The sequence below is a fragment of the Cryptomeria japonica genome, chromosome 9, assembly GCF_030272615.1.
Source record: "Cryptomeria japonica chromosome 9, Sugi_1.0, whole genome shotgun sequence".
NCBI classification, from domain to species: domain Eukaryota; kingdom Viridiplantae; phylum Streptophyta; class Pinopsida; order Cupressales; family Cupressaceae; genus Cryptomeria; species Cryptomeria japonica.
In genome coordinates, this window is record NC_081413.1 from 546,048,006 (window position 1) to 546,073,618 (window position 25,613).

A 25,613-nucleotide genomic window follows, 5' to 3' on the forward strand; every position below is an offset into this window, starting at 1 on the left:
TCGGAGTCATCTTCCCTTTTAGATTTTCCTGCTTTGGCAAATGTGGCTTGTTGTTTGGCTCTTTCTGGACATTTGGCAACATAGTGCCCAAATTTGTCACATCTGTAACATTGAATTTGTGAAAGGTCCTTCTCGAAGGTGTTCTTGCCATGACGACCTTTTCTCTTCCTAAATTGTTTCTGCTTGCTTTTCTTGTTTGAGTTTGTATTTAGGACTTGAAGATCTTCATCTATATTCTTTTGTTTGATCCCTTTCTTATATAACCTTGATTCTTCTTGGAGACAATCTGCCTTTAGCCTATCAAACTTTGGAAATTCATCCCTTGCACTGATGCCTTGGACGAATGTTTCCCATATACTAGGCAACCCATCTAGAGCAATGAGTGTTAATTCTTTGCCTTGGATCTCATATCCAAGGGTTGCTAGTTCATCCCTTAGGGCTGACATTAGCATGAAGTAGGCATTGACTGATTCTCCTTTGATCATAACTACATGATTTATTTCTCCTTTTAAAGCCAACGTTCTACTAGCATTGGATATCTCAAATGCATCTTCAAGTGCTTTGAACATGTTGTAGGCCGTTTCATGTTTCCTTATGATGGGCATAATATTATTTCTCACCCCATCAACTATGATTTTGATGGCCTTTTCATTTCCCTCTCTCCAAGTTGTTTTGTCAGGTTCAATCTCAAGTTTTGTAGTTTCAGTTTTTACAAATGATTCGACTTTATTTTCTTTTAGAATCATCTGAATTCTGAACTTCCATGCTGAGAAGTCATCACCTCCTCCGAGTCTATCTTCGAATCTGATAGCGCTAGCCATTAGAAGAAATGTGATGTTGAATATATGCTTGTTTTGAATTTTCCACAAAATTGAATGGCTTCAGGTGCGATTTAACTATAGCTCTGATACCATGTAAATGTTATTCAATTTTCAATTCAAGATGCAAATTATATTTAAGGTTATCTTTTCTTACAAGTATGTGTTATATCTTTAATATAATAAATCTGATTATTGTCTTGTATGTTGCAGATGAAAAGAGCATTTATCGATTTCAATGTCCTTCTCACAAATGCCGATTGATATATATATGTATGCAAGGAGGATCAAGCAATACCTTGACTGGTCATGTCTATTAGACATGACCGATCAAGATATTACTTGATCGCACCTTTTCATTTATCATTGTATTTACCAATCGGTGTATAAAACTTAACAAATCACTCGATACTAATCGGCGTGTATACCATAAGCAAGACAACCGATACTTATCGGTATGTATCTAGTTATAATATAAACCCGATAACAATCGGTATTCACACAGTTAATATGTTTAACCGATATTAATCGGTGTGCATACGATTCAATGTAAACCGATACCAATCGGTATTCTGTTATTAGACATGACCAATCAAGGTATTGCTTGATCGCACCTTTTCATTTATCATTGTATTTACCAATCGGTGTATAAAACTTAACAAATCACTCGATACTAATCGGTGTGTATACCATAAGCAAGACAACCGATACTAATCGGTATGTATCTAGTTATAATATAAACCCGATAACAATCGGTATTCACACATTTAATATGTTTAACCGATATTAAGCGGTGTGCATACGATTCAATGTAAACCGATACCAATCGGTATTCTGTGCTATGAGATTTACAACCGACAATTATCAGTAGTTAAGCATTGATCGGAATTTGCAAGTAAGGTTGAATATATATAAATCGAAGAATAATCATCAAATGAAGGAACGATAACTTGAAGTCTTTATCATAGTCTATCGATAAGATAGATGATTGAATGAGAGACTTCATTTATGTCTGATTCAATCATTTATCTTACCGAGGCTATCATGCATTAACAATATGTGTGACTTTATGTCTTTATGGGCCCCACCCCCTGTGTACATTTCTAAAAGGTGACGATCTTTTAGATAATGAGCACTTGTATTTGACACTATAAGGTGACGATCTTATAATGTTCAGTAGATTGATATCATGTGACTTGATATCATTATTCATGGATTTGTCATGATTTGTTATGGTAGACATTATGTGACTTAATGTCAGTGCACATACCATAACTAGGATATATGAGGAGAATATAATGTTCTTGAGTATATTATATCCTTTAGTATCACAAGACAGGTGATACTTCGTATCACGAGATTAGGTGATAACTCTTATCATGAGTTATGTGATAGCCATTAGTATGGTAATGTACTCTCAAAGTTCATTATAATATTCTTACTCTTTATCTTGCCTAGCTAAGTGGGAGTGTTAAAATTATAACATCGACAGATAAAGAATCAACAATGAAATATACCTGTTTACCACCTCACTATTAATTATCATGATCGAATAAAGAATGCTTTCGATCTGCATGAATTAATATCATATTGATTTCATTATCGATCGAGTAATGATCGATCAACATTGCTTACATAGTATATACGTTGAATACCTTTCTTATCGGTATATTAAACATATGTTAGTGACTACTTAACTAATAGTAAGTGACCGTTCATAAAACGATATTCATAATATTGTTTAAGTGCCATCGATGAGGAGGCACGTCTTGAGCGGACATGCCTCCAATTTGTGGAGACATGTGCACTCAAGACATGCCCCCCCGATACAAGTATATATGCAGACCTGATAAGGCAATATTGGGCAATTAAAAAATCGAACATTCTCAGCCTTGTTTGGACCTGCAAAACACAGTCTTCATTAGAATCATAAATCACATATATTCAGAAATATTAATTACAATCTATCAACTATCAAATCTGAGAGGAGTACGATCTGCATTTACATGGTATCAGAGCCAAGTCCAGGCTAGGAGCCCCAAGCACACGAGAGGTGTGGCTTAAGGGGGGGTGTTGGTGTTGGAAATAAGCCACACCCGGACCGATGATGGATTGGTCCAAGAGGGGCTAGTAGCTCAATGGTAGAGCACTCCAACAGCGTATGGAAGGTCCTAGGTTCGAGTCCTAGCTGGTCCATGTCTCAACAAGTCTAGGAATAATAATAAGGGGACATTACAAGTGGTATCAGAGCAACTTTCATGCCATCCTATGAAATTTAGTTAATGTCAAGAAGAGGAAATAATATGAGTGAGCAGTTAAGCAAAGATTTAAAAGCCTTTATGGAGCAAACAGCTCAAACCACCATAGAATTGATGAAACAAAATGAGAGAACTAATCAACTCCTCTTTCAAGCTATACAATCAATTAGTAACAATCAAGCTAGACCCCACCAGGGTAATGGAAGGGACACCAATTCCAACCATTCAGAAAATAATCATAACAATACTCCCAATATGAGACCAACTAAACCTCCCTTCCTACCAAATGAAATCCAGGAGGAAGAAGGAGAAGAATCAAACACCCAGCCTATAGATAATGTTGATGCAATCCTAGAAGCGTATTCTAAACTTGATCCCGAATTAAAGGGGAATGTGTCTTTTAGAGATTACTGTGATTGCAAAATGAGGGCCATCCCTAATATGAAGAGAAAAAGACAATCTGACAAGGATCTTAAAGATAGAATAAGCAAAATAACCCTTCCTTGTTTTGATGGATCTGGAAAATTTACAGCACATTCATGTGTCCAGAAGTTAGATACTTATCTATCACTAAGCCCCATGATGGAGGAGAATGCAATTAAATTTGCAGTGATAACCTTAACAGGAACAACCCATGATTGGTGGCATCATGGTCCCATCACCCAAGGCCATCAACACATAAGCACTTATGATGAGTTTACACAAAAAATTATCAAAAGGTTTGATCAAAGGCATCCACAATGGTACTTCAAAGAACTAACTCAACTAAGGCAACAAGGGTCAGTAGAAGGGTTTGCCTTCGAATTTCAAAATTTGGCAGTCATGGTACCAGAAATATCTAAAGAGAGACTCACTTACCTCTTTGTGGAAGGATTAAAGGAATCAATTAGAAATATAGTAAGTGCCATGGAACCAACAAACTTGGAAGAAGCCATTCAAAAGGCCCTAAAATTTGATACCCCATCTTTAAAAGAAAGGTCTAAAAATCTTATATCTAAGTATTTCCATAAGGAGGATAGGCATGAGGGAATATTTCTTTCTTGAGCCACTCGAAAAGAACTTAGAAAGAAAAGACTTCTTTAAATGTGAAGATCCATGGAAGCATGGACATGTTTGTAATAAAGGACATCAAGAGGAAAAGTTGTGTTACAAGTGTAAAGATCCTTGGGAGGAAGGGTATGCTTGCAGCCGAAGTAATTGTAAGAATAGAAGCTTGTGCTACCGATGCAAAGAAAATTGGGAGCCAAGACATAAGTGCGAGAGGAAAGGTGAAGCCCATCATATAGAAATTATACCTCATGAAGGGGAAAACCCCAACAAGAAAACAAGATATGATGAGGGAAATCTTAAATTACTTCAATCAAAAGAGGATGAGACAGAAAACAAATGGAGTTTTATTGAAGAACAGATTTAGTGTTCACGAGTACATACACCTAGCAAGCTCCAATAGCAATGAGTAAGAGGGAAGAGAGAAAACTGTCCCAACTATGAAATGTATAAGAAATCCATAAAGAATCTATGGAGCAAACTGTCACGAATATAAGGAAGTACAAGATGGGAGAACGGCGATGAGGTCCTCCTCTAGGTAACCCACCTCGTGGTAGTTGACCAATGGTCCCATGAGGCCAAGGGGGTGTAAGACGGAATCCACTGCTCTTGGGCTTAGAGGGGAAGGACATTCAGGACACCCTATTGTATCTTTCCAAATTCTATCATAATTGATTATTTAACAAGGAAATAAGGATGGAAGTGATGAAGGGGAACGGTGATAGGATACCTCACTAGGTAGCCCACTTCATGCTAGTTGACCGGTGGTCCCATGAGGCCAAGAGGGCTCTGGTTTTCACTCCACTCTTCAGCCTAGGGTAGAGGGTCTCTTGGACACCTCATCATTCCTCTTACTCCCACTCTCTTATGATTGAGCTCCTATAGGGAGTTGGACCAGACCCTGGTTATGTTAGTTTATGCTTAATTATCTTTCTTTAGAGATTTATATTATTAGTTCCAATGGTTTCCTAACGTATTGCAGGATTTCAACCAAGGTTTGACAACAGGTGTATTTGTTCGTATGCTTCGTGCTTGCATATATTCATACATATGTTTTAAGTAGGTGTGTATACTCCGTGTATTCATGTGTATGCTTTGTGTTTTCATGTGTATGCTCTGTGTTTGATTCATACTCTATATATGAATAACTAGAAAAATATAAGATGTATATACGTATATTTCCATGTATTGTTCAAATGTGATTGTAGATCCAATAATCAAGATTATAATATTGCTTGAGGGCAAGCAAATTCAAGGAGGGGAGACTGTGATGTCCCCATCTAAACCTGATAATGCCCAGTCTAAAATAGAATTTAATAATAAATAATAATACAATTCAAATATAAAATATATATAATCAAATAAATTTTACAATATTTTTATTGACAAAATAACAATATAAATATTATAATAATGTATTATTGCAAAAATAATATTTACTGCAAATCGGATCTGAAATAAAGTATCAATATTCAGTCCACTGTACATCCTGGACCCACCAGCTTGAATTAAATACTTTAGATTGTTAATTGTTCACCACCGATATATATTATTTAACATTAAAGTAAATTTTTCCCTAGGTCCCTGCCTTCAGCAGACAACAAATCAGAGGATGTCAGAATGTCAGAATAGTATCAGTTTTGGTACCTTAAAACTTCATCAAACAATAACATGTTACGTCAGATGTAGGAAGACTTAGGGGCTGCATTGACTAATGATGAGGTGGCAATGAGCATCTTAAACTAACCGATTTATTTACTTTAATCGCTTCCTTCCTTAGAGGAAATAATATGGTACCAAAGTCTTAAAATTCCACGTCAGGCTGCAATCTTATGCTTTGTTAAGGCAGTGATGAAGCAGTGTCTATTAATAATAAACACAAATAGGATAATGAGCAGCGATGTAGATGAATAAATAAAAGAATAACGAAACAACGATTATTTTGGGAAATTAATAATAATGAAAGAGTGCTATCCTTTGTAATGTTAAGGATGCGATTATAAGGAGAATCCGATTAGCAATACAAGTCAATCAATAACTAAATGGTGTGAATATCATATAGAGCTATGAGACATCTCATCATCCCAAATGCAAGGTATAAGAAGGCACCATATAAAGAGACAAGGGACGTGTCTCTTAAGTCACCATTCCCATCGTATATGAAGACAATCCCGATCATTTCCAAAGGATCGAAAAATGGTAATTTATTTTTCTTTATATCCAGAACAGATAAGCTCTGCTGAGCGCTTTGCCTTAGGCATTTACAGGTTGCATGGTTCGAAGTAATATTCAGAAACGGCACCACACACATTGCATATTTTCCAAATAACAATCAGAAACAGCAATCTCTCTCTTCACTGTTAGTGATTGAGGTTATTACCGGTATAGTTACATTGCTAAATCAGACACAGTAATTTTCTTGAATTTCAGTCTTATTAACGGACAATCATAATATCAGACCCTCTTTGACAGAGAATTCAGATCAGTATTAATTCCGCTATTTCTATTAAAATATACATATATGTTCATATGTCAAACCATTACTAAAATAATTATTTCTTTAAGCAAACTGAAAGTCAATTTCCCGTATTTGCAAGCTTTAGTATTGCCCAATCTAGGAATAATAATAAGGGGACATTACATCTTTTAGGGTTAAATCAAGACAATGAGTCATGCATGGACTCCAAAACAAAGTAGGATACTTGCCTATCACAATCTTTCTTTAGGAGCATAGACAACAACATAGTTTGTAATAAATTTCATCAAATGTATGAGCCCCACCTCAAGTATCACCTCATGAAATCGAGTGAAGTTCAGTCTATTTGTTGCATCCATTGATCTCAAAAAAATAGTGCCAAGCATAGTTGAACTACTCGCCAAGGCTTGAAAAAAAAACTTGGCAAAAAATCGACAACTTAAAAATTTGCTTAAATTTAATTAGAAATGCATTTTTTTTGCAAAATTTAATGATGAGATGTATCCAATGAGTCAATAAATGAGTACACAAAAGAAACAAGCTGAGTCTAGATATGTTTGATTTATGTAAATGCAAAGTGGGTACAAAATGGCATCCTCATGTGGAATGTGAATTATTGATAGTCTGAAACAAAATGAAAATGCCAAATTGTTTTTGTAAAACAAAATATAAATACTACATCAAAACATTTTACATCGTCCTCTTCCCAGCTCTAGTGAAAACTAGGGGAGAGGTAGAACTAGAGGGCCTAGTCCTAGGAGTCTGCTGTGGCTCCCCCACCTCGCCAAAACAAGGTTGAGGGTAGAACCCCTTGTGGGGGTCTAAGGGTGAGAGGGAGAGAGAGAGGTAGAGAGATAGGTCTAGATCTTGGGGGAGAGAGGAGATAGTGAGATAGAGAGAGGGGATAGAGGAAGAGTGATAGGGAGATAGATAGGTCTAGAATTGAAGGCAAATAAAATGAGTGAGATAGAGAGAGAGTGAAAGAATGCTGATAGGAGCCTACCGATTATTGAAATTTGAAGATTCTCTAAAGCCTAGAATTTGCATTATAACTCCTAGAGATCTGAAACCACTCTGAAACATCCTACCAATATATACATGAAATATAACATAAGTATAAGAAAGGAAAACGAATTAAATGGATTACAATCACATTATGTCTTGTTTTGGATGACGATATTCAAATATACCTCTACACATGAGGTTTTTTTGTGCTGGTGTTTGACAATGTTTGAAAGATCCCAAATGGATCCTTTTGTTGTTGCTGCTGTAAATTCTTAATTAAACATACTATATTTTTGTAATTTTCCGGTGATCTTATAAAATAGACAGAAGTTGCAGAAAGGGATTGTTTCTTTTTGGGTTTTGATGTTATAAGTAAAGTAATTAATAAATAGCAACAACTGTGAAATAAAACAGTAAACAATGTTCATATGTAAGAACATTTAAGCAATCTGAAAATACTGCAAATCATACCAGGCAAATAACCTAGTTTTGTATTGAGCAAGAATCCATACATTTATTTGGAGCTATTCTCAATCTGGATTGATGCCAGATGGAGGAATATTACTGGCAACGAACAAGGAAGACCAAATAAGTTGAATACAACCCTTCAAGCCAACATACAAAGCAGGCGTGGAAGCTGCTGCAAATCACATGCCAGCTAAAATAGACCAGCCGCCTTGTTGAAACCCCCAATATGCATGCTGAATCTTCAGGCCAAGAAGATGTGTCTTCTACCTCTAACAATCTCTGTGCAATCTTGGATAAATCCACTGTCAACTCCTGCTGAGGGCTACGTTCCAGCAAGTTCAGACCTGGGGTTTACGTCCCAGACCAAAATCACTCTTCCAGAGCAATTCCCAAATTCGCAAGTTTCAAAATGATCAAAGATGCTATCAATTAGGTTTTCATCTCCTTATAATTCCTTTCCCTTTGCAAGTCGAACCCTAAAGAATAATAAAGCTTGCGCTTTATAATTAAAGTGACACTTTCCCAATTATGGCATCAAACTATAGAAAAATATCACTTTATTGTGAATAAATAGCTTCAAGCATCCAAAAAGACTCCGGGAGGTGAGAATCATGTAGCAAAGTTCAAGACCTTTCCAACGAGCTATAACACATAGGCATATCAAACCAGATGAAGCCAAAAACCCCTTATTACTCCGAAATGACTATATAACATAGCCTTATTTTAATTTATTTAATCACTAACTTAGGAAATATTTAAATATATTAAAATATTTCCATAGATCCAATAATAGCCCAAAATAACCAACCAAACATGAATCTGACTTTGTCACCTATCTGTGACTGATGCCGGACAATATGGGCCAACTGGCAGTCCCATCCCTAAAATCTAGGGATGCTTCTAGAAACTAGGGAACACACCCAATCTTCTTGAAACTGAAACCATGGTATGGTCCCGTGGAACCTCAAATATGGAAACTGCCACAACCTCCTAAAAAGTAGGGAATCGCCCTAAAAAGTAGGAACCTCTCTCCAAACACTTGTAACTGCTCAAAAGGATCCTGCTCTACTCCTTGGTCCCCCAGGTGGTCATTCAGTCAACTGCCAGTTCTCTCTAAAAAATAGGAACTGTCGTCTGAAGGACCAAAATGGCTCACAGAGCCCCTGCAAAGCTCCATGACCCTCAGAATGAGTCCCCTAACCATGTCATTGACCTACGGGAACTCGAATGGTAGGTCAACCCCTGCTCATCTCATGTCACCTAGAAAAGGGGACATTACAATGTTTGACATAAAGATACAGTTCTTTATGACTATCAATGGAGTTGTGGGCAGTGTTTACTTAAGCTAAAACCATGGCACCCTTCTTTCAATCCTAGCACTGAATATTTCAATGCTAATCCAATCTAGGTAAGACTCTCAAATCTTCCATTACAATTTTGGTTTGAATCTTGTTTCAAAGCTATAGGTAATTTGTTGGGTAAGTTTCTAGGGTGGATGAGGGCTCATCAAATTGTTTGCATAGCATGTATGCATGTATCTTTTAATTTCTATATAAAGCCAATATTATAACCCGAGAGGCCAAGGTAGTCATCACTACTCGTGACAAATATGTTAAGTACTGTGATTCAGATAAGTTCTTTGTATGCCCTAGAAGGGCAGTATTGTAATCTGCTGCTATACCTAATCTAATCAGGTCTGAGATCTTTGGTTGCTGGGTTTTTCCTCCAAGAGGGAGGTTTTGCTAGGGTACATGTGTGTTATATGTATGATTTACTTTGCATTCTGATTTTCTGCTCTATACTGCTAATCTGAGCACTAAAAACTAACAGTTATTTCTGTCTTAAATAACATAATCACTGCTCCCAAGTCTTCCTAAATCTGAAATAGCTATATTTTGTTTAAGGGAACAAAACTTGACACATTCGTGACATCTTTTGTGGGTTGTCTGCTGCTGGCATGTTTTCATAATCGCATCCACTTAAGGAGAAAGGAAATTGGTTCTCATTAAATATTTAATTGGTGGACAATATCTGACAGGCTGAAGGTGGGTCCCAAAGTTTATTAGCAAGTTACTAAGGCCCTTTTATTCTTATTTTGATGGGGCATGACAAAGGCTGGTAAAGGCCACAGACATTGTACAATATCTGACAGGCTGAAGGTGTGTCCCAAAGTTTATTAGCAAGTTACTAAGGCCCTTTTATTCTTATTTTGATGGGGCATGACAAAGGTAGGTAAAGACTACAGACATTGTAGAGACCATTTGAGTTGATGATCATAGGATGGCATAGAACCTTTCAAAATAATAGGGAGACATGAATGAGCCAGGTGACAAGCTATAATAGGTTGGGTAGCACAAATTGCCCATGTGAGAGAGAAGTGGAGGCTTTTAAGAAATCACAGTTGTGATTAGAAGAGTTGATAGAAGAATGATGATGGATCATATAATCTAGATGCCTACATTTCATGGAATGGAGGTTTTAGTAGCACGTCCGAAAGTGTGTAATCATTTGACTAGTGAAATAGATTAGGACAATAGTGCAGTAAGTGGCACTGATCACATTTTTTCAGGGGAGAGTGCATAATTGCTATTGCAAGTATGATCTCAATTTGTGTTGTGACTTTTTTTTATTATTATTTATTTGTTTCTATTTATTGAATCATTTTGGGTATCTATTGAGGGGCCTCATGTTTGGAACAAAAATAAAAAAAAGCTTACAAACATAGGTACTGAATTTATGCATCGGCAGCTCCCATAGGAGAGTTGCAGATTTGGAGAAATAAAGAGATAAATAGAAGCAAACAGAAATACATAAACTATCAGCTACCACTGATCTTGGAGAAGCAAGACACCCAACAAACTATACGTTGTCCTATGGGAACCCCTTGCTAGTGGTCACAGCTTTGTTTAAACCCTTCTTGTTATTATCATTAGCATTATTACTACTACTACTATCGTTATGACTACTATTAATGTTATTATTATAAGTGTGTTTTTACATAATAATTCCTCTTGGCTAACTTAACACCTATGCCTTTTCCATGCAAATATAAATTTTAGTTGCAAGAAGTGTTCTACTAAAAGTTGACTTTTCCATCATACTGTGTTTTGCATCCATTTAATGCTCCTTGATTCCTATCTGAATTGATCCTTCTGTTTCCTCAAAGTATTGTCTCACACAAGTATTCATGTATACACTATATTTCATAAGGTTACATTTGTCCTTCAAGGACTTCAATTGGTTCTTCAGGATGTTCACAAGTAGAAATTCTGTTGTAATTCCCTTTCGTAATATGATATGTAGCTGTATTTTGCATAAAAATTATGTTTTTTTGAGTTGCCGAGTTGGAAATTCTTGGCTTGCCAAGTACTCTACGTGCCTAAGTCTGCGAAATATGGCACTATCATACAAGTTCGATTGTCAACACTACACTATTTTGGAGTTTGGGCAACCCATATCTGTGATTGCAAGATTTTCTTTGTTAGAAACATCTTTTATGTGTAGCAGCATCATGTTGATGTTTCAAATTTCAAAGTATTAGATCTCTGATTTTTGAGCATGCAAAAGCACTTTTTGTTAAAAAGAGGAGACAAACCTTTTAGTGGAGATTTTCATAGAGGCTGTTCAGTCTCTTAAGAGGAGATACATTGGCTCTCAGATGTAGATCTTTTAACAACGAGATATTTTTCTAAATACTATGCTTGAAATAAATTCAGAATATTGCATTCACCTTCTGTAGGGGAGATTTGGCTCTCTAATATTTCTATTTTGAGATATCATTGTGTATATGAAACTTTTCGGGGCCTAAGCTTAGGTGAAGTACTTGACTTTTTACGAGGAACCTTGTTTCTTACAGGCAAAAGCATATTGTATATTGTACAAACCGACAAATTCATAATAAAAAGCAAACATTCACATTGCTAAACAATTATATGTAAAAATGCATCTTTTTGTTACATCCACCACCTTCTCCCCTGTTTTCCTCAGGGTCTACCCCTCTTTGGCATACTGTGGCCAAGTTTGCAAGCCCAGGCCAGACCCAGATTGGGATCAAAACATTGCCAGGACAAGTCCAGGTTTGGCCAAGGTTCCTGGCAAATCCAGCTACAGAGGTTTTGGAATATATGTTTCTTTGAATGCCATAAAATTGAAAACTTATATTATTTTGAGAAAAGCAACTTTGTGGTTTTTTCTAAAAAATTGAACTATGAGACAAAATATTGTGAAATTTGTTTGACCAAAAAAGTTTGACAAAAAATTGCAAAACAAAAAAGATAAGAAATCTCTTCAAGAGAATATCCCAAAGTATGTAGAATTATCTTGATATAAAATGTTCAATTTAGGGCCAATTAAGTTAATATAGGGTTGTTTTTGACCTAATCTCTCCTTAATAAAATTCTCTTTTTATGCAGTAAAATAATGAAAAAAAAAGCAAATAGTTTTTCTCTAGTCAGCAGTATTTTTGCTACTATGTTTTGAATAATATTCCTAAAGGATACTAAATGGGATATATGGACTTTTGTTTCTATTACCATTTATTTCAAAACTATTTTTTGATGGCTAACCTGACTGGTAGTTGTTTTTCAATCAATGCATTTCCAAAAATTTGATCATTTTTCTAGAAATATTACCTTCTTAGCATGCTTAATGTTATAATATTGAAGTAAATGGCATGAACTTTATATTGTTAACCTAGTCACATGTTTTGTTTGTCAGTTTATGATTTCAGAGCACCAGTATGTTTCGAGAAAAGACGAGGGTGATAAAGTTATAGTGTTTGAAAGGGGTGATCTCGTGTTTGTTTTCAACTTCCACTGGAATAAAAGCTATACAGACTATAGAGTTGGCTGTCTAAAGCCTGGAAAATACAAGGTGAAGTTTGTTTTAGAAATAACTTTCTCTAACATACCACAACTACATGTATACACTGAAAATTGTATGGCACTATTTTTTCGGATACACCTTTTTATGAATGCATTCTTTCATCTCTCTCTAACGAGAAGACATCTTGTTATCAATACTTTTAGTGGTTTCTTAAGAGATACATTCTTCTTATTTTTTAATATTTAGAATACTAGAAGTATGTAATCATGATGGTATTATTATCTTGCTTGTGCTCATATTTTTCCCTTTCAGATTTATGAAACAAATATGCACCCATCTTTTTATCTTTGAAAAATTAATGTTCTTGTATATATAACGGGTGAAAAGATCATATATATTCGCAGTATTAGCACTTCAAGAAAAGTAAAAATAACGAAGTATCATGAAGAAAGCATAGTTATGCAATCCTAATGTTAATCTAATACAAATTAATAGCATAAACGTTTTAATTGTTCTGGAGTTAATGCGCTTTTATGTTGTCATGATGGCAAGCTAATTGTATAATGGTTAGTAATTTATAGTACAAGCTGGTAATTTATCAATGAAGTTAATAATACTAAGACAAGTACCAAAGCAAAATTTTGCATCTGTCCTTTTCAAAGGGATCCAAATGCGTGACAGAGATTCAAAGATAACAGTGAGCTTCAATCCAGGGATTTCAATCTTCTAAAACACTGCTAGATGGCAAAAAAGACATTTAGATAGCTCCTACTCTATATGGCACAATAACATCTCAATCAAGTCTCTTTTGTTTGGTAGAAGACATCATTGGCAGAATGATCACATTAAACATAGCTGGCAACACAAGCTAACCATCTAAAAAAAATGTCATTCTGAACTTAAAAGGCGTCAAAAGCCAGAAGCATAGAAATCGACATTTTATTCTTTGAATATAGTTCTTCCAATTCTGTTTCACATTTCATCCAACACAAAGGTCACCATGATGTGCATTTTGGGAATCATTTAATTTAATGCCTTCCCTAACCCTAATAGGGCTAGCAATGTCAAATGTACAAGGGAGAACTGTTGTGTAAACATCTATTAAGAATTTGATTACATGGCATAAAGAAGTGAAGGTTTGGTGTTAACAGCTGTGTTGTGGAAGTGATGAAGATGGATGCTGTTACTATTAAGTTGAATGCAATCAGCATAGATTACATTGTAGTTGCTAGATGTAATATCAGGATCATTGCAGCAAAGATCCTTCTTGTGATTGACTTGTGAAACCAAAAGATTAATTGTAATTCAATCAATCGGGAAAAAACAAGAAAAAAAAACACTGGGAAATAGAGAAGAAGATGCTCTTTCTTTTTCAAATTTGATGGGAAATAAAGAAAAACAATAGTGCTTTTAAATCCAGTGTAGCCCAAAACAAATTTTGTATTTTTCTTTTTTAAAATTAGAGGGACCTTCATAACATGTGCCATTTTAAATATTTTTATTGCCTTTTTTTTTTGATCTGTAATTGTTTCATTATATTAATAATCAAAAAGATTTACAAAGTCTGCAACAAGTCTGAACATCAAAAACTTCATAGAACAACCAAAACCTGCACCTTCTAGCCCTATATGCCCATAGTCTATATACTAAACCTTATGAAATGGGCTCTGCATCCCTATACAACATACAATATCAAGTAATTAAAATGACATATCAGATTAGGAGCTCTGCTCCTGCTCCACAATACGCTTCCCACAGTCTTCAGATGCTATTGCTTCGACCATTTCCCTAGGACCCCTGCTCTAGATCTACACGGTCGAGGAGGTACCTTCTTGCAAGAGTCAGCGACGTTTCGAGCTGAAGGAACCAATAGGTCTGCTGCGCTTCCTTTTGGGAGGAGTGGTCTCCTCATCATGCTCCTGGTTTACTTCCCTCGGCATTGACTTCGCCTATTCATACTGCACCATCTGGGCATCTCTAGACTTGAGGAAATCCTTTAAACCTTGTAGGCCAATTTGAGCAAAGGCCCATCTAACCTCTTTGTTGCCATTTGTGCCCCACAGTAGGAAGGGTCGAAGAGGCGGAATGAATTCGCCAACGTGTAACTAATCTCCACCCGGACACAAATCCTTCCCCTTGAAGACCCATTCCAATTAGGCTTGCCAAACCCCAGCACCAATCATCCTTCACACAGTTGTGCATAAGCCAAAACATAGAGTCCTTCGTCTCAAACTCTGGACACCAGGCCAAAAATAGAGAGGTGACATCGATATTGGTTCGATATTTGTATTGGGCCTTCAAGTGTTCATCTCATAGGACAATTTTCACCCTATTCAGAAAGGTCGGCTTTGTGATTTTGAAGACGTGAGTTAAGCGTTCGTTAGAAATCCTTCCCCAGAATGCCATAATGGGTTTGGTGGTTTGCAAGGAAAAATTCGCCTGCATTGTGCCACCTTCCTTCGCCACCGAATTAGAGAGTCTTCACAGGCAAATTTGCTTCGATTGGTGCCTAAAATCACAATAACTTGCTATTTGTCCACATCAGAAAATAAAACCTTAGCCAACTTGTCACTTGCAACGCAATAAATTCAGCTGGAAATCCTCACGCCACCTCTTCACTATGAGTGTACGATGTAATCGTTGTGATTTAGAAACATGCCCTCTTGCACGTAGGAAATCAACTAATTTGAAACACCCTCCACCTTGAAACCAACTAATTTGCACACATGAGCTAAATCAATGATCACTTGTACAAAATTAGCAGCCCCAACCTCCTTTATGATGTCTCTCAAAATGCTAAACTGGAACTTTGCATCCTTACGCTTTCGTAAAAAATCCACAACTTTGAGAAAATAAGAACCAATAGAGCATGTGATAATGATATTGATGAGTGGTCGATGTCTATCATTAGTCCACCCATCCATCACAATAGAGCAACCAAACCCCATCCAAGTTGGCCTCATATTTGCCACTAGAACATTAACTTTGGAATACTCTTTGTCTAGGAGAGTAGTTTGTCACTTATGATCTCTACGGGGACTAAATTGAGGGATCGATAGTGGCTATATCTTTGACCATTTGTTTGACTTAAGAGGAACATGCCACATGAAATGGGATGGCGTTGTTGGCATTGAGTTGTCATTGATCTCAACCGGTATTGCAAGCTACCGATAGGGTATGCCAACCCAGTATGAAGAAGATTGAACCGGCATAAGGAAGATTAACATGAATGCTTGTAAACTGGTATGGTGGAAGACAAGTAGGTATTGAGACTGTCAGTGACATCACTGGTAAGAGGTGATATGAAGTTGTGTGTTGGCATGACAAGTTGTAACCGGTATAAAGGTTGGCTATTTGTTTGTGATAATGTTTGTGATAAAGAGACAAAGTGACAAAGAGATCACAAACCACCGGAGGTGAAGTTGTGCTACCGGTGTAGTGTATACTGCCAGTTATCAGCAGGAGAAGGTCTCACTGGTAAGGGCTTGTGCCGGTATGAGTTTGTTGAATGTTCAAGTTGAAACCGACCCTATGTCGGTGAGCTGAGTGTATGCCGATGTGATGCCACATGGAGCTAAGGTGGCGAGCATGCAGAGGTTGTTGAAGTTTCCATCGACATGGTTGTTGGAGCAGGTAGTCGACATTAAATGAAACAACCACAAATCATGGGTAAATAACAGATTGATGCGGCTCGAGGAAGAATGAACGACAAAGAAAGATCAGGGAGCTGTTGGCGCCTGGATTGAAGCAAGGAAATTGGATTGCAAGAGGACCTCGAGAAGGAAACAGCTGGGTCATAAATGAGTCGACAGATTTCAAGGCCGGAAATCATGGTCAGGTTTGCTATTTTTGGCAAACATACTTTGGACAGATGGAAAACGCGTGATGACTTATTCCTCCAATGTAGGTGTGCGATCCAAGGCGGATCGGATCAGATTGGATGCAGATTTGGTCAGTAGAAGGAAACCCTAGCCACCCTTTGTTTGAATTGGTTTTTGGCAGGAAAGCTTTAGTTTAAAATATGGCGACCTAAGACATCTGCTGAAGGGTGAAGGAGAGTGTGAAATTGCTATCTGAGAGACGAAGAGATAAACACTTGAAGTGTTTGTGAGTGAAGATTGTACCGGTAAGGAGAAGCAGGATAAACCGGTGTAAGGAACAAACCGGCAGAGTGAGCATAGAAAGCAGAGGTTGCAAACTGAAAGAAGCAGTACTTGATAGAGAGTGACCAAGTGTGATTTGAATTCAGCAAAACAGAGGGAGCGAAGATTAAGCAGAGTTAGAACTAGCAGAAAGGCTAAGTTGTAGTGTGTGTTGAGCTGATACAAACCGGTAAGATAGAAACTAGTAGTGCAGAGCTTTGAGGGGTTGCAAAAATTCATTTGCAGCAAGGATCTCATTTGTATATCTGATTTTTCATATTATTTTTCACTGAGTAGGTGCTTAGTGCAGGGGTTGTAGCTCCTTTAGGTTGTAGCCTATAAATTGTGTAGGGGTTGGTCTCCTTTGAGTTGGTGCTCATAAATCAGGTGTTGGTGCTCCTTGGGTTGGTGCCTGTTATGACGTATTCACACATCGCCCCATTGCAAATGGGGACCCCTACTTTTTTTTTTCTTTCTGGGGTTCGCTTTCTAGGTTTTTAGTGTTTTGTCTATTAGCCTTTGTATGCTGAGTGTTGCCAGAGGGATCACTAAGAGAGCAGGCTCTGTTTTAGCTAAAAGTGAGTCAGTGGATGCTCTAGGTTAGGGTTTCTTTGAAAGTCTGCCTTAGGCCTAGTTTTGCTCTTGTTGCTAATTGTGTCTTGTTTGAGTTTGAGGAGGTCAATGAAGCTTGGTGAGTGAATATCCTCTTTGAAGGTCTGAGTTAGGTCAAGTTGGTGAGTGATGAAGTTGGTGGGGGTAGATTGATATGTTCTTGCCTCAGGAAGTGATTGATAGCATTGAGGAATGAAGATTTTGACCTAAGACATGGATTTCGCTCCTGACCTTTCCAAAGGGTCCAAAGCGAAATTCATATTTCCTCTATTTTGCTCTTTAACTTGACCAAGTTTGAAACCTCTATTGCATGGTATGGAGGACTTGGATGCATTATTGCCTTAGGGAGAAGGTTTGAAGCGACAAAATGATGGAAATTAGCCTGGAGGAGGAAATTCGCTCCTGACCCTTCCAAAGGATCCAGAGCGAAATCCTCATTTGACCCCCTATTTTGCCTAAGGCATTGAAAGGCGAAGTTTTCAAGCTAATTTGGTGGTAAGTGGACTTGATTGTGGTGAGAAGAAATTGGTGAAATCAAGTTTGAAGTGATTTGAGGAGGAAAGAGGTGTGAAATCTACCCAAAACTTGAATTTCGCTTCTGACCCTTCCAAAGGGTCCCAAGCGAAATTCTTAAAATCACCTATTTTCCCTTCAAAGCAAGTCAAGTCTTTGGTTTTTATGACTTGGATGGGTGTGAAGTGGCGTGACCTTGCCTTTGAAGATGAATTGCAGTGAGAGGAATGAAGGAATAAGCTCAAAATATGAAATTTGCTCCTGACCCTTCCAAAGGGTCCAGAGCGAAATTCCTTAAAACAGCCTTTTCCTTTCATTTTTATGCCAAGCTAAGCCTAGACCAAGGTGGAAGAAGTTGGGGGATGCCCCTAGGATTGCCCTTGAATGTATTGTTGCCTCCAAAAATGAAGATTCTAAGCTTGGACAAGGATTTCGCTCCTGACCCTTCTAGAGGGTCGAGGGTGAAATCCCTTATAGGTCCTGTCCTTGGCCATGTTTTTTAGTGAAATTTTCCTTTTAGCCATTTTTGAGGCCAAGTAAACGTTGTCAAGCAAGTTGAGAGATAGATCCAGAGGTGAGAAGCAAGTTAGAACAAAGTGAGATGAATGGAGTTGAGTGAGGGAAAACATGCAAAACATGAATTTTGCTCATGACCCTTCCTAAGGGTCCAAAGCGAAATTCTTCAAATCCACCATTTTCTCCTTGGGTGAAGCCAAAACATTGATTCTTGTGGCATGGTTGAAGGTAGAGTGAGGTATTCTTGCCTTGCAAGATGAATTGAGGTAAAGGAAGTGTAAGATCAAGCCTAAAACTAGAAATTCGCTCCTGACCCTTCCAAAGGGTCCAGGGCGAAATTCTCAATTTTACCTAACTTGCTCATGATGAAGGTCAAGACATGGATTACTAGGCTTTGGACAAGAGAAAGATAGCATATGCTTGACTTGGAGGCATTTTGAACCAATAAAATGATGGAATTTGAGCTTAAACAAGAATTTCGCTCTTGACCCTTCCAGAGGGTCCAGAGCGAAAATCCCAAATAGGTCCTGTCCTTGGCCAGGGTCCAGGGCGAAATTTTATGGGGCCTGTCCCTGGGAAGGATTTCAAGTGAACTTCATTTTGATAACTCTTATTGATGATTTAAGGAAGAAAATGCTATGTTAAATAAAGTTATTATGTATCCTTAATCATCTTTTGGTTTATTTTGCAGATAGAAGAAGACCAGGCCAGGGCAAGGTTGACCTCTTCCAGTCCATTGTCATCAAGGACGTTCCACAAGCCAAAGGGAAGACTCATGGTGCTTTGAAGCATTGGAAGACTAGGAGTGTTCAAGGAGTTCAAGTTAGCCTCAAGACTTCATTCTTTCACATGATGACAAAGAAAGGGCTTTGCTAGCACTTCTAGGCGGAGGTGTGCTACCGGAGAAGAAATACTTGACAATAAGGAAGCTTGGTCAAACAAAGGAAGTACATCATTCATCATGTCAAAAGACAAAAGAGGATCAACCAAGTCACAAGTTTTAGACAAGGTGGCATCCCATTCATCATTCTTCCAGTCGGATTGGTTCACCTCAACATGATCAGATTCAATGTACCTAATTTACCGGAGGCGGCACAAACTTCGATGTACCTATCCCTGCTTCTTATTGGTCCTCACTTCTGAAATCTAATTTTCTAATTGGCTAGGGAAGTTTGTTGTAACAAGCCCTAATTAGGGTTTCTATCTTGTAATCCTAGCCATTGATTCTAAGTCAATTAGAGCCGTCAATTTGTAAAGGGTTCTCTATATAAAGCCCTGGCTCCTCATTTGTAGAGGTTAATAGTTGGTTAATAGATAATAGTCAGGGATTGATTAATAGAGAATAGATAATAGAATAGCAATTAGAGTAGATTAGGAAGAGAAGGCAAGAAATTGTTGCCTTGATTGTAAATGAACCCCCTTTTCATTGAAGATATGGTGAAATGTGTCATTTCTTTTCAATATGCATGGTCTCTTGTTGAATCTTCATTGTAGATGATAAATGATTAGATTGAATGAAAGAATTTATTGAATGCACTCGCATGGAATCCCCCTAGTCCAAACCACTAGCCTCTTGTTGACTGTAAGTGCGCCTTGCGTGGTCAATTGGCATAGAATGAACTTAATCTCAAATCGTTACACGTCTATTGTTCATGCATTAACTTGAATGATAATCAGTATCTGATAGTATTTGATTTGAATATATTTGAAGCATCCCTCAGAAGATCGCACTGAGTTGGTGTCGGATTGTTCAAGCCTGATGGTGAGACCCAGCCCAATAGGACTCCACCTAGTCGTTCATCCATCTTCTTTGTAATGTCCCCACTTTAGCAGTTGACCAAGTGTGTGTGCGTTAGCCTTGTTCTACATGGTCTCGAGGGCTAACGAAGGGTTTAAGGGGATCCTGGAGTGTTTTGGCCTAGTCATTTCCAGTTTGGGCCAAAACGAAGTTGATTTACTCAGTTTCAGGCATACTTACTATTTTTGGTAAGTCAGCAGGACATAGTGGAGGCCAGTTTTGGTGTTTGGATTTGATATTCCTCAGTGAGAGCTTTTCAACGAGCTATCACTCGCATTATTCGGAGTCCGATTGCTAATACATTTTAATGCCTGAAGTTTTATTAAAGTAACATTTAATTTAATTGTAAAATATTAAAGTGTTACTCTAATATTTATTTTATGGGGATCTGTACCCAAGGGAGACATAAGTGAATATTTTAATATATGTTTTATATTGCTCATCTTTTATCCCACATTGCCCATGAGAGTTGAGTGGACCCTTGGAAAAAGAATAAAAGAAAGCATTTGTGGCTTCATTAGATAGGTTGAATATGAGAAGAATTGGTATGTGTGAGTTGCAGATCCGTTCTTGGCATTAGAGGACGTCTGTCCTCTCTTGTGACATTCTAGACGTCATTCCCCTGGGGTTTGGCCTTTGGAATCCATTGTTATCAGCTTCATTATCAGGCAGATTGGGTGCATTTCCAGCTACAGGCAGATTTAATGTTTGTTCATATCTTCTTCCCTACTTGTCTGATGCTTATGCCATTTTGAGGAGATGATTTTATGAAGATATTGGACCTGTTGAAGACAAATTAATATTGCTGCAACACTATTCACGCAGTTACTATTCACGTGGGTACTATTCATGTCACTGTAGCAGCAAGATTGAAAATGATTGCTGGAGTATTATGTCAATAATACTGGAATAATTAGTGAGTTGATAATCTGCCATGTATTTGATTTTATTAAAATCTGAAAATAACATCTTATCAGCAGTAGTTCAATTTTCAGTTTGCATATTATTGTAGTTTCATTCTTGTCCATATTCTATGATTTCAATTCCATGTAAAACAAACCAACATTTCATTTCCGGAGCCATAAGGGAATTTAAAACATTAAACGGAGAAATAAGGAGTTGGATGCAAACTGTTTGATAAAATTCCTAGCAGCAATTGGTATGGTTTTTGGGCATTCCGGGGTGTCCATTACATTCTTGCATTCTAGGTCTTAGAGTAGACTCTCTAAACTCTGTACCTTTTGCCATTTCTTTATCTTCCAACCAGTAGATAGGATTCAAGTTCCAGCAAATTAAACACTTAGGCAGTCAAAAGTAAGTCCCCTTGTGATTCCAACAAAATCACATCATACCACAAAGAGCTTATCCACACGTAGAGACCCTACATACAAGAACCTTGGAGTTGCCTCGATTGATCCTTCGGCGAGATCTTCAGCAATCGGGAAACTTTGTTCTAGAGAGGAGAAGTTACCTTTAGGTATTTTATTCTATGTTTGGTCGTGTACAAAAGACACATCAATAGTGCCCTAAAATTTGTAATTAGATCTTTTTATTGTGAGGCTGAATTGGAGCAGAACATCTCCAATAGCTATTCTCACCGAGGTTTTTCCCACATTGGGTTTTCCTCGTACATCTGGTGTTATGTGTTGCATCTTCATGTGTGTGATGTATTAATCCTTTAGTTATTTCTCCTACACACATTGTGTGCATTGCTTTGGTAACCGGTCTGCATCTTGTGTATTTTATATTGAACCGATATAGCTCTGATTAAGTAAAAATTGTTTAAATCACTGATTCACCCCCCTCTCAGTGATCCATTGTGTCCAACAATTGGTATCAGAGCTTAGGTACCCTATTTTGTCAAAGCGTTCTCTAGCTTGGGTAGATCCTGTTAAGTGTTCACAATGACAAGAAATGAATCAGCCTCCTCAAAAGCCCCTATGTTTGATGGTGTCAACTATGCCTTTTGTAGTAGAAAAATGGAAACCTATTTGTCCTCTCTAGGTTGTGATGTATGGATGTTGGTTGTGAATGGGTTTACAGTCCCTAATAATCCTCCTACTGATCCAGATGCTAAGAAGGAATATGAGAACAATGCTAAGGCAAAAAGTGCTATTCTTAGTGGGTTATTTGATAATGAGTTTGTTAAGGTCATGCACTGCTCATCTGCCAAAGCAACTTGGGATAAGTTGCAAAAAATATTTGAAGGCGATGCTAAAGTCAAGGAAGCCAAATTACAAACATTGAGAGCATAGTTTGAGGGCTTGAAGATGAGAGATGAAGAGAAGATTGCTGACTTTCTCCAAAGGATTGATGAAACAACAAACAACATTAGAGGGCTTGTAGAAGAAATAAAAGATGAGGTGGTAGTAAAGAAAGTACTTAGATCCCTCTCACCTAAGTATGATACAAAGGTTTCAGCAATAGAAGAAGCAAAAGATCTGAAAGTCTTTACAATGGATGAGTTGTATGGTTCCCTAACTGCTTATGAAATGAGGACTGTTGGTACTGAGGCTGTGAAGAAAGAAGCTGCTTTCAAAACATCAAGAAAAGGAAAAGAAGAGTTTGCTCATGATAGAACTGGTGAAGACTCTGATGATATCATGGCAAACTTTGTCAGAACACTCAAGACGTGTTCAAGCAAATACAAAGGCAAACTGCCCTTGAAATGTTTCAACTGAGGAAAGATTGGACATTTTTTTGCCAAATGTCCCTATGGTGATAAGAATGAAGATGATCAATCAAGTGGTAGTAGATCATACGATAAGGACAAGAACTATAATGTCTACTGGTATGGTAGAAGAGGCAACCGGAAGCAGAACAGTCTTTACACACATGAAAATGATACCACAGATGAGGAGAGTGTCTCAGATGACTGTTGCAGTGAAGATGATGTCAGTGCAACCCTTTTTCATGGCCCAAGAGGTTCCGGTACCTGAAGAAGGAGAAGAGGAAGAGCAAGAAGGAGAAGTAGATCTTGAAGTAGAGCTCATCAGTGCCTTGGAAGAGCTGAAGAAAACAAGAAGAGATCTGAAGAAGGTAAAAAAGGCTGCAGCTGAAGAACAAGAAATGTTGGAGAAATCTTTTGAAGAGTTCAAGAAAACAACTGCAGATCTAAAACTTCAATTGGAAGAAGCCAATAGGATCTGTGAAGTTACTAGCACCGGTTTGAGTAAAAAGGAGAAGGAGCATCAGAACCTAGAAGAAGAAATTGTCAAGCTTCGGAAGGAATTAGAGAAAAGCAAGGAAGAAATGAAAGTGAGAAGCAAATATGAAGGCAGCACCGAAGCTTTAGACAAGATGTTGAGCTAACAGAAGCAATCTAAGGATACCGGTGGCTTAGGATTTGAAGAGGGTCAAAGTTCAAATAGCAAAGACACATCCAGTAAGGAGATACTGTTTACTTCTTCAAATGAAAGTGAAAAGAAGAAGACATTCACGGTAAGCAAAGATACTGGTAAGAAGACATATGCAGATGTTGTTAAGAATCGTCACACAAACCAATCTACACAATCAATGAATCGGAGACCATACTCAATGCACCGACATGCAGATCCAAGGATAAATGCAAGAGCTGATCATGAAGGATTCACCAGAGTTAGCAGCATGAAAGGAAGACCCTCGGTGAGGCAGTCATTTGCAGGAGCAAGACAATCTAACCGGTATGTTCCAAACTTTCATGGTTATTGTCACCGGTGTAATAAGTTCGGTCATAGAATGGCAGACTGTAGGAAAATGAATGTAAATCCCAGTTTTGAGAGTAGAAACTCATTTGCTGCGTTACAAGGTACAAATGTCACTTGCTACAATTGCAATGAGTTTGATCATAAGAGTTATGAGTGTAGGAGAAGTGTGCAAATGTCCTACAAGAATGCTTTGGATACATATTTCAATGCTAATATAAAATGTTATAAGTGTCAAAATTTTGGTCACATAGCAAGGCATTGTAAGCTCAGAGCTGGTGAGCAAAAGAAAACTGTACCGGATCAGAAGATAGAGACTAAACTGGAACACAAGATGACAGAAGAGGAGAAGAAAGAAGAGAAACAGGTTTGGATAGAGAAGGAGAAGAACAAGACAGTGTCAAGCTTGATTGTGCAGACTGCTCTACACGCTGAAAGGAAGAACTTATGGGTAATTGATAGTGGCTGCTCAAATCACATGACCGGAGACAAGAAAAAGTTTATCAAGCTTGATGATTGAAATGGTGGTTCTGTCTGTTTTGGTGACAACTCCTCCATCAAGATTAAAGGTCATGGTACATTGAATATTGATGGCAAGCTTAAGGCTTATGATGTGTACTACGTGGAAGGACTAAAGCATAATCTGCTGAGTGTAAGTCAGATGCGTGACAAAGGGTACAAGTTCACATTTGACTCTACCGGTTGTCAGATAAGAAAGCAGAGTATCAGTCAGGTTGTGGCAGAAGGAAAGAGAACAGATGGAAATGTCTACAATCTGAAGGAATGCTATGAGTCCCAATGCATGATGGGACAGGTTGATGAAAGTTGGTTGTGGCACCGGAGATTAAGTCATGTGAACTTTGACAATCTGGTGAAGATAAGCAAGAATCGATATGTAAGAAACATTCCACAAATAACAAAACCAGCAAGTACTTTTTGTCATGAATGTATCAGAGGCAAGCAAATCAAAGTATGTTGCAAAACAAAAGAGTACAATACCTCAAGACCTCTAGAATTAGTGCATATAGATTTGTGTGGGCCATCAAGGACAAGGGCTCTGACCGGTGAGAGATACTTCATGTTGTTCATTGATGACTACTCAAGGATGACTTGGGTGACATTTTTGCATGAAAAATCACAGGCATTTGAAAGATTCAAGATTTTTAGAAGGATGGTTGAAAATGACAGTGGACACCGATTAAAGTGTTTAAGATCAGACCGGGGTGGAGAATATTCTTCAAATGAGTTTATTGACTATTGTGAGAAACATGGAATCTAGAGATAGTATTCAGCAGCAAGAACACCACAATAGAATGGTGTGGCAGAAAGGAAGAATAGGACAGTAAAGGAAATGGCTAGAACAATGTTGAATGAGGCTAGCATACCGGATACATACTGGAAGGAAGCAGCTCATACTGTTGTCTATACATTAAACTGGGTACAACTAGGAGTG

At 37.7% G+C, this 25,613-nt stretch overlaps 1 protein-coding gene across 3 annotated transcripts in view; it reads left to right on the top strand.

The window, feature by feature from the left end:
- The window catches only part of LOC131061002 (1,4-alpha-glucan-branching enzyme 1, chloroplastic/amyloplastic), a 244,948-nt gene that overhangs the window by 155,730 nt on the left and 63,605 nt on the right, over positions 1-25,613 (top strand). For all 3 annotated transcript variants that reach the window (XM_057994501.2, XM_057994502.2, XM_057994503.2), the window contains one exon: positions 12,789-12,944. In XM_057994501.2, the coding sequence (XP_057850484.1) occupies positions 12,789-12,944 (156 nt within the window). The remainder of the gene's footprint in view (positions 1-12,788; positions 12,945-25,613) is intronic.